General features: G+C 42.3%; 1 protein-coding gene across 1 annotated transcript; it reads right to left on the bottom strand.

Moving 5' to 3' along the window:
- Positions 1-3,625: 3,625 nt before the first annotated feature.
- Fam170a (family with sequence similarity 170 member A) lies at positions 3,626-9,549 on the bottom strand. Its single transcript, XM_038332198.1, has 4 exons — positions 9,480-9,549; positions 6,206-6,346; positions 4,601-5,359; positions 3,626-3,720 (listed from the first exon to the last, which is right to left on the bottom strand). The coding sequence occupies exons 1-4, from the start codon at positions 9,547-9,549 to the stop codon at positions 3,626-3,628; spliced, it is 1,065 nt and encodes a 354-aa protein (XP_038188126.1).
- Between the last annotated feature and the right edge of the window lie 738 nt (positions 9,550-10,287).

Below are 10,287 nucleotides of genomic sequence, written 5' to 3'. Positions count from 1 at the left end.
TAGCCACATACAAGTTCTCAGGACCTGGGCAGAATGAAGCCACATTCTTTGTCAGACTAAAACAGGAATGGCTCCTAGGTCAGTTTATAATGGGATCTATACCTACATGCACACCAAATATCTCATGAACCAAGCCTCCACTATTTACGTTCCTCTTGGTATTCCACTCTTCCACCGCAATGGTCCATTAACCTCTGCTTATAGTAGTTTAGGTCAAATTTTTCTACATTCCTCTGACAAATTGGTTCCAAAGCCTATGAACCACATGGTCACATTCATCTCAACAATGACCCAACATGTGTATTAGTTACTTTCCCTACTGTTGTAACCTGGTACATGATGAGAAACAAGGTAAGCAAGGACAGCTGTATTTTGGCTTGCCTTTACCTTTCAAGGAGATAGCTCCATTGCTACAAGGAGGACATGGCAGCAGGAGAAGGAGGAATGATGGTAGTAGGAAGAGGCCTTCTTGTTACATATTACATTACAGTCTAACAGCAGAGAATGAACAGGAAGTGGTATCTGGCTATAAAGACTCCCATTGACTGACCTCATCCAGTGGCGCTCCATCTCCTGAATATTCCACAGCATTCCTAAACCACCACCATTTGTAACAAGATCCCAATCTCAAAATCTCAGTCTCCCCCTCACCCCCCACCACACACACGTCTTTTCTTCTTCTCTCCATCTCTCTCTGTAAAGGTAAGATCTGAGTGTTTAATTCTGAAGACTGCTTATCCTTAGCTTTTCTGCTTCATTGTATCTTTTGTGAAAACCATATTTGTCTGATCAGATGATAGGAACAGAAATAAATAGGCTTTTAATGAAGAACTCTATGGTAACATGTTTAAAAATTGATCTACAGCTATGGGGATCATACCATTCAAACTCCCCTATTGTGCCTAGTTCATTACTGTATTAGTAGTGAAGCTAGTGTCTGTATCTTTGTTTCTGTCTGTGTGTGTGTGAGAGAGATCATGCATGCATGCATGTGCGTGTGTGTGTGTGTGTGTGTGTGTGTGTGTGTGTGTGTGTGTGTTTGTGTGTGTGTCTGTGCTTCCTACCTTCTTAATATTTGGTTTTCCCCAAAGTAGTTTTTCCAGAGAGAATGCATGCTTTGTAGCTCTATAAGTTTTTGGTTACTCTTATGTACTGGAGTTCTTTGTTGTACTAAGTTGTTGGAAAAGACTATTATCTTTATGATATAATCTTCTTGTTAAACTTCAGTCTTTAGTGTGTCTTTCTGTACATTGAAGCTGTGAACATAAATTTTTTTCATTACTGATGAAGGTGAATTTTTTGTCCCTTACTTCCTCCTCTGATGGAAGTATTTCTAGTATGTTATTTGATTCTCTCAACCTTGTTGACTTTGAATCTTTAGAAGAGAATAAAAATCAGAAGGAGATGGAATATGAAGAATGTTCTTCCCCCTGAGCTATGACTACGGTTGTAGTGTGGAGCTGCGGGCAGGCCTGCTTTTCATCCTGCCCAGCTCCCGGCCACCGGCTAGCTTTACCCGAAATAATTACGCGGAAACTGTATTCTTTTAAATACTGCCTGGCCCATTATTTTCTGCCTCTTACTCACATCTTGATTAACCCATATCTAATAATCTGTGTAGCACCACAAAGTGGTGCCTTACCGGGAAGTTTCTAGCGTACATCCATCTTGGGCTGGAGCTTCATTGCGTCTCTCCCTGAGGAGAGGCATGGCGGTCTGTCTAACTTAGGAGAGAAGTGGCATCTGACTGAGCCATCTACCTCACTTCCTTCTTCCTGTTCTGTCTACTCCACCCAAGGGCCGGTCTATCAGATGGGCCAGGCAGTTTCTTTATTAATTATCCAATGAAATCATCAGATAGATAGAAGACACACCAACATCATACGGTGATGACTTTTTGCCTGGAGATCAGGCCTTTGCTATAGAGTAAGCTTTGAGAATATTTATACAAAGGCTATATTTCCTCTCCCCTAAACCACCCCAGTGAGATCTTCCTGGAATCATCAATGTCATGTCAAAATTTGCTTGGGTTTTTTAAAAATAAGTTCCCTAAAATTGTAGGAAACCCCTAGAAATGTGTTCACCAGGAATTGGTTGCTCTAGCGCTAGCCTACACTCAGCCTCTAGGGATTCATTAAAACTATCACAGAGGTGTTTTTAGGACACTGAAGACTACAGAGACTCTTTCTTACAGCCATGAAATCGTTAAGTGTGCCTCAGTAATGCACTTACCTCTCCAAATGGCCTAGAGGAGACTTACTTGGTAAATTCAGTTTCTCTAAGTCCAAGGAAAGATGGACTTCAATTATTAGTCCATGTGTTTGTTGTTAATTTGGGAGTGATGACTCCCAGGGTCTTTGTTTATCAAGATATAACTAGAAAGTCCTCATTCAAGTGTTAAAATTAAGGCAAAATTTTCACTAGATTTCTTTGCCGGTTTGTTTCTGTGTTTGTTTTTTATTTTACCGGGAGGAGGGGGAGTTGTTGTTCTTCCTTTTTTTCTTTCCAACACAATCTTCCTTTGTGGTGAAATGATGAAGTGTATTAGGATGTTCTGATTCCTTCCTAGTTATTTTTGGTTTATCCAGTACATATTTTTGCCATTAAGCTTCCAGGAGAACATTTTTTGATTGTGAAACTATTTTAGAAATATTAACAACTTAGCATGACCATAAAGAATAGGCACAAATGAGCAAGAGAAAATATACCAAACAATGCCAAACAATGCAAGCTCTACCTTCTCCCATTTTGAATTGTAGATTTCCTTATTATTTTGTGTTGCCTATCTCATCCCTCGTGGTATAGTTACTGCTTCCGAACTGTCTAGCTCTTAGTCTTTATATTAGAGTCTAAGTGGCTTACTAGCTGCTTATCCCTCGGTAGAACAGCTTAGAGTATTTTGTGTACTTGCTTTTACTGGTGAGTTTTACAGCTTCCCATGCTTCCTTCTTGCTCATTAAATGTTTTTCTTAATGTGTCTACGTGTTTCTTAATGTTTTATTTGAAGGATTTCTTTTAGCTTTTCTCTATATGGCAACATATTTACTTCTTCATTTCTAATAGCTTTGCCTGACATTTAGTCACGTTGATTGTTTTTCTTCTGTATTGTGTAACTCTCGTCCTGGACTTTTACCGTGATGGGAGGAAAAACAAGAGGCCCCAAGCCCACTCCGGGCCAAAAAAAGGACTTCATGCTGTTCTCATCTGCCCTCTAGTCTCCTTTTCTGCTCTGTTCAGATTCAGAGACATGTTACTGCCCATTACCTTTCAAAGATGGACAAACTCACAACTTGCTTCAGTGTGGATATCCCTATTATCCCAGTGGGTAGTAATAGTGGTTGTCTCAAAGGTGTTGGGGTCAGATTTTAAAAGACAAGTATAAGAATGAATAAGAAATAAAAATAAAATTAAAATAAAATTTTAACTCATCTGGACGAGAACATGTGCTAAGTGGAAGATTTTCAAATATGCCGGTACAGTCTCAATCTTCAGGGCTCACAGTCTAAGACAGACATTTATTAATGTTTTAGTGAAACCCCATTGATCAACTTCTAGAGACGTGTAGATGGGCATTGCTAAGGATGCAATCAGGCTTAGTTTGGAAAACAATCTTTATTGCATCTGATTAGGTGTTCGACAGAGAGTTGGTTCTTCTATCTTCCTTTATACTAACAGCATTCTGTCCACTTCCACTGCTGTCTTGATGGTCGCCTCTTCTTCCTGGGATGGAGAAAATAAATATGGTAGAACAAGAAAGACAAGAGATACCATGACTGCTGCTAGTAGATTACCCTTTCCTTTTGTCTTAACTCCACAGTCATACACACACCACAGTGAGTTCATGTCCAGCTCCACTGCAGCAAACAGTTCGAGAACATGCACAGGTTTCTTGAGACCTCACTTCCCTGTGGTTCCTTCTCTCCCCTCTACTTTTCCATTTTCCCCACAGGACTATTATGCCCATGGGCCAATGAGCTCTCAGCTCAGACTTAAGACCCAAACCTCTCATCCAACTGGGTCCCTATCCTCTCTCCAGGCCATTCCTATTCCCTGAGGTTGTGCTGAGCTATCTGCCCAGAAGGACACTGTTTCCTCTTAAAGTAGAGGACTATCACATAGGAATAGAAAAAGTTCCCAGTCAAAGCTCTCCAATTTCTCACTTAATAAAGGTCAGTTTCCCTAGGAGAATTGGGTGTGCCTCCAAACAGCCGATCACAGCCCTGCTCTTTTTTCTATAAGCTCCCTGTCTTATGAGGTTTCTATTCCTGTGGGCCTTACCTCTCCAAAGAGAAGGCCACCCATCTTCCAGGATCCTCTAGCCCAAGAATATTAGTTGCTGCATGGAAACAAAAATAGGGATACTTCTTAAGGAGGAAAGATGCTCTCTGCCGGCCCTTAGAAATGTCTGAACTTCCTGCAGGAGCTGGAAAGCTTGGGACAAATCACAACTTACAGTAATGTTAAGATTCCTGGGCCAGAAGCAGAGGGCCTGTTTAATCCCCATCATTCCCAGAGCTGACAAGCTCCCCTCTCTTCCTGACGGAGGTGCAAGCCTGCATTGGAGGGACAGATTGCTCAGCAGACCCAGCCCTTGCTCACTTCTGTCCTTTTGGAGAATCAAACATACAGCCTGGACACTGACTCCAGGGTTTCTTCGCACCGTCTTCCTCGGTGAGCTGTTGCTCCTCAGCCTTCTCTTCCTTGTGTTCCTCTTTCTTCTCGTTGTTGTCCTGTTGCTGCTGCGGGGTGTGCCCTGATTCCACATTGCCAATTATCTGGGACATAACGAGATGGAAGACGTGGCAGCTGAAGCCCTCCTTGAGCCCATTCTGCACATGCTGTTGGAGGCAATCTAAGGTAGTATAGACTCGGCAACAGGCCATACACTTGTAGCCATTCTCAATGGTCACCAGTGAGTCGGGTGTCTTGGCCCTGGGTCTCTCTTCAACCATGGGTGACTCTGGCGGGCTCTCTAATTCTAGCCTTTCTTCATGTTCTTTCTCTTCGGCACTTTGTTCACTGTCCGACAGGAGGTTTCGGGTGGACACATCAGAGGATGGAGCACCTACCCACACACTCTCAGGAAGGGTGGCTTCTTCCATCCTTGGATGCGTGTCTAGGGACTCTGAGGTTTCGCTTGTGTCCCAGGAGATAGCCACGCCTTTGATCACGTGCACCCGCATGTAGTATACTTTCATCCCCCGTTCATCTTTGTTCATACACAGAGAGGACACACAAGTCTTATACGAAGGACAGGATGAGGAGGCAAGTTGTGAGGTAGCATCCGTCGCCTCTCCTTCCGGAACCTGGGCTGCTGATGATCCAGGCTTGGAACTGTCTTGTTGTGATTTCTGGGTTCCTGGCAAGTGAAATCAGAAATATAAGAACATTTTCAGAGAGAAGGTTGAGGGCACATGAGTGAGAGAATACATGTGACACAGGACAAGAGGCCTTGGGGTGATACGATTGAATGATGAGCTTTGGTATTTACTGTTTGCTTTCTAGGGTGGTGCGTCTGCTGTGATTTTTTGTGCACAGGGATATTAGCAGACAGTGTGTACTGAGGAATGTGGAGTATGAGAGTGAGAAATGAAGACTGTAGGAAGTAGAGGTAGAACATGTATGTGGTGAGGATGAACTCTTGGGACCTCATTGCTATAGTATTTGTGCAATGCGGGCTATGGTGTCCAAGGACAGCATCGTGTGTCATGTGTCATACATTTTCATGCTGTGTCTGGACTGAGAATACACATATCCGTGTGGAGTAAGGCTGTGTGCGAAGTCAGTGAGTCTGTGCTAGGTAGTCCCCCTGCACTAATGTCTATGCTAAGCAAGTATGCGGAACTCTGAACACAATCCAAAGGCAGAAGCCACACAATTCTTCTAAAAGTGCTTGTCTGGTCCCTTAGTCTGCAGCCCCAAGACCCAATCCTTCTCTCCACTGTTTCATGACTTCTCATCATTGTGAAGCCACGGCTCGGGATCTCCCACACCAAGCTCCAACTCCCTTAGTAGCTCTGGATTCTATCTAGGCTCCTCTACAGAGCCCTGAGGACCCCCCCCCCAACTTCTCTGGGCTTCTTCTCGACCTTATCCTTGAATCTATATGCCTTCTGCACTGCACCCTGAGCCCATACCCAAAGAGTTTTACCCAAGAAGCCCCATACCCAAAGCGTGTCACACCCAAGGAGCTTCGCACCATTACTACGATGGACGAGCTTAGGTGGAGAAGAAACACAGGAGAAGTATTTGGAGGCAGAGGAGACCTCCCCTACCCCTGGGTTCTGAGCTTCAGCCACTCCAGTAGATTCAGGCTGAGGGACATCATCTTGTGATTTTGAAATTTCTGAGAAAGGTATAAAAAACAAAAAGATATGGTGGTTGGCCATGTTTGCATGTCATTTACTTATTCAGCAAATGATTACTAGTGTCTGACAGAATTTGCAATTAAGATTAATACACATCGTAGAAATCTGACCCTAATGGACATTCTAGTACTTAATCACAGCCATAAATTATTTTATTTGTGTCTTCATTAAAAAATGTAAGAGTAGAGGCTGGAGAGTTTGCTCAGTTGAGAGTACTGGGTACTTTTGCAGAGGCCCTGGGTTTGATTCCCTGTACCCACACCTTAACTCACAACTGTCTGTAACTCTAGTCCTAGAGGATCCAATACCCTCTTCAGGCTTCTGCACGCATTATGCACGCACATGATGTATATAAATATTCATGCAGTAGAAAACAACAAAAACATAAAAAATAAAAACTTAAAAAATAAATAAATAGAAGTATAACCGTGATGTGTATAAGGCAACCTTTAATAAATGTGAGGTCAGGGGCTGGAGAGATGGCTCAGCAGTTAAGAGCACTGCCTGCTCTTCTAAAGGTCCTGAGTTCAGTTCCCGGCAACCACATGGTGGCTCACAACCATCTGTAATGAGGTTTGGTGCCCTCTTCTGGCCTGCAAACACACACACACTGACAGAATATTGTATACATAATAAATTAATTAATTAATTAATATTTTTAGAAATAAATAAATAAATGTGAGGTCAGAATGGTAAAAGTGGTAGAAATGTGGTCTCTATCTAGAGAATCAGCAGTTAGGAAATACATAGCCTTTTTGGGAGGCCTATATCTGTTAAGTATGTTTCATTCACTGAAGCAATATTTAATAAATAGCTATTATGTATGAGACACTTTCCTAAGTGTCCATCTTTGGACTGGACTTTCCATTTTAATCTTGAAAGGCAGGCACTGATCATAAATAAGTAAATATATACTAGGTCAGCTTATGGTAAGTATATAAGGCTTACCAGCTGTAGCAAACAAAAATGTCTGATATTCAGTTAAATTAGAAATTCAAGTAAGTCACAGACAGATTTTTTTAGAGTAAATATGTCCTATATAGTATTTAATACACATTCATACAAAACAAATATTTGTAACTAATCTGAAATTCAAATTTAAGTATAGTTTATATTTTGTTTGGCAACCCTAATAAAAGGTACAGGTGATTCTGTGTTTTATTGTGATTTGCACAAGGCTTGCCTGTTATTATTACATGTGTAGGGTTCCTCATATGTGACATATAATAACATGTGACTGGTTCTTACATGATATTTAGGAAGATCTTAAAGTATGTATGCTTTTGTGGGTCTCTCATGTACACACACACACAGAGAGAGAGAGAGAGAGAGCGGGAGAGAGAGAGAGAGAGAGAGAGAATGAATAGAATTTAGTGTGTGAAGACAAGACTGTCACATACACAAGCCATGTGAACGAGAGGTAAAGGGATGGTGTGTTTATATAACTATGTGTTCTCAAAGTGTGGAAGTAAGGGGCATCTTTCTGCATCAGAGCACACAGGGGAAATGTGTGGCTATCTCACTGAAGACCCTTGTGAGAGCTTTTATATATTACTGCATATACGGAGTGTCAGGCAAGAATAAAATAACTTTACCTTACACACCTCATAGTTAGTAACACTTTCTGACCCTCACACCTACTACTTCTCCTCCCAATAAGGATACCGAGGCAAAACAGTTCTAAAATCTAAGGGGACATGGGGGAGTCAAACCCATTGCTTCACTTTCCTGTAACTGCCAGTGGGAATTTGACAGGGCTTCGAGCCACTATTCTCTGGGCTCAGCCCACAGTCTTCAGATCCCAGGACCCCAGGAAAGCTGTGGGGTTCTACTGTGGGCAAAAATCTCCATCTGAGTAACTAGGTTGGGCTCCATTCTGCCCCACTTCCAACACTTGACAACCCTCCACACAGCAAGCACTTATGTTTTAATTATGCATTTATTTTATTTTATGTGTATGAGAGTTTCCCCTGCGTGTATGTATGTGCACCATTTAAATGCCTGGTGCCTGAGGAGGTCAGAAAAGGACATCTGCTCCCCTGAAACTAGAGTTATCAGTGGTAGTGAGCCACTATGTGGGTTCTGGAAATGGAACCCACATCCTCTTGCAAGAGTAGTAAGTCCTTAACCACTGAGCCATCTCTCCAGCCCACACGCCATGTTTCTACTTGTAGTAATTGCAGTTATCATGCATCCTAGGATACAAGCCAGCAACTGCCAGTGTCATCTGCTTTCTCTAGAGTCCCAGAGTCCTGGTAAATTTCACCCCATCTGTTATGACCTTGGTCTCTTATCAGACTCTTTCCTTTCTTTGCATTTCCTCTGGAAAGTCTAAAACCTGAACATCCACAGTCTTTATTGGACCACTTACAAATTCTTTCCACTAAAGAAGTAAAATCTTCATGGTCTCGATATGACATCAACCCCAGACAAACTCCTAACCTTCTGAATAAGCATTTTATTTCTCAAAATATTTCTCAGGCCCTTTAACTCATTAGGTTATTCTTCACTCTTTCCTAAAAGACTCAGTAGAACTCAGTTTTTCAATAAGCCCCATCACATCTCCAAGCCATTTTTCCAAGGGAAAAACAAACAAAAAAAAAAGATTACGAGATATGAACTCAGAAAGGGATGTCTGAAAATCTGCACCTCTGAGTCAGACAGCTGGGACCTCGGCAATCTTGGAATCCATAGTCCAAACGCCAGTGCCCGGGAAGGAAGTTTATAAAAGAACACAACTAGCCGGGCAGTGGTGGCGCACGCCTTTAATCCCAGCACTCGGGAGGCAGAGGCAGGCGGATCTCTGTGAGTTCGAGACCAACCTGGTCTACAAGAGCTAGTTCCAGGACAGGCTCCAAAGCTACAGAGAAACCCTGTCTCGAAAAACAAAAACAAAAAAAAAAAAAGAACACAACTGACTACCTTCCTGCCGTGGGCATCTGGACTCTCTGTGCTGTCTCCCATCACTGAAACCCTGGAGACAGATCTGGCAGAGTCAGCTGATAGACGATCTATGCCTCCCTGCTTCACCTGAATCCTCCTCAATGCCTCCTGCTCAGCTCCAGCTGACTAACATCCCTTGTGCCTGCAGACGAGGGGCCCAGAACATACCTTCTGCCTTCTCATCGTCTTCCTGGGACTCTTCAATTTCCAGATGTTTCCTCTTTTGTCGTCGTTTCATATCAGCCAAAACAGCCCCTTGAAGGATACGTAAAGTCTAATTTCACCTTTTCCCTACAGCTCGACTGCCCTTTTTGACCTTCAGAAAAATCTGCTAATACAAATTTAGAAATAAGTTAATACAAATTTAAAAATAATCAACTCTCTTAACTGGCTGATGAACTCAGATTACTTTAATTGAACAGCAGCCCTGTCCAGTGTTCACTGCGCTGCATGGTGGCTGTTAAGGGTCAAAGGTCAGAGGCTTACTAGAGGGTTCTCAATGATGACATCAGAGCATTCTATGGACCTCAGTCTAACAGCCTCTGCAGCTTCAGAAACCCTTTTTGCAAGAACAATTCCTTTTCCCCAATGGAATCTCTCGAAGGAACTCAACTCTAGTCTCTCAACTGTGGCAGAATATTTTTAGATGTTAACATGTTTCTATTTCATTTTTTTCTTTTCTCTGGTTATTTCACCCTTTCGTTTCTGCCCTTAAGCAGGAAGCAGGCTTTGTGTTGTTCATTTCTTAGAGCAGAGGTATTGTCAGGGCTGAAATTGTCAATAAATTGTGTCTAGAACCCCAAACTTTGCAGAAAACAGAATACTGGACCAAAAATATAGCATAGGCAGAACTTTTTTTATTCACTTTCTTCTTATTCTACTGAAGGTGTGGAAACTACCAATTATACCAGAGATAGATGTAAACTGTGGGAAAGAGAGGCCTTGATATATAGCTAGGGAGATAGCAGACAATTGT

Source organism: Arvicola amphibius, chromosome 5 (genome assembly GCF_903992535.2).
Source record: "Arvicola amphibius chromosome 5, mArvAmp1.2, whole genome shotgun sequence".
NCBI classification, from domain to species: Eukaryota; Metazoa; Chordata; class Mammalia; order Rodentia; family Cricetidae; genus Arvicola; species Arvicola amphibius.
Note: the sequence above shows the minus strand (reverse complement) of the source record. Positions and strands in the feature narration are given on the sequence as shown.

Excerpts from the sequence above, each read along its gene's own strand:
- Fam170a (XM_038332198.1), bottom strand. The coding sequence starts at position 9,549 with ATGAAACGACGACAAAAGAGGAAACATCTGGAAATTGAAGAGTCCCAG. Across the intron at positions 5,360-6,205 it reads ACCTAAGCTCGTCCATCGTA|GAACCCAGAAATCACAACAA; the intron begins GTAATGGTGCGA and ends TTCACTTGCCAG. Across the intron at positions 3,721-4,600 it reads TGATTCTCCAAAAGGACAGA|GAAGAAGAGGCGACCATCAA; the intron begins AGTGAGCAAGGG and ends TCTCCATCCCAG.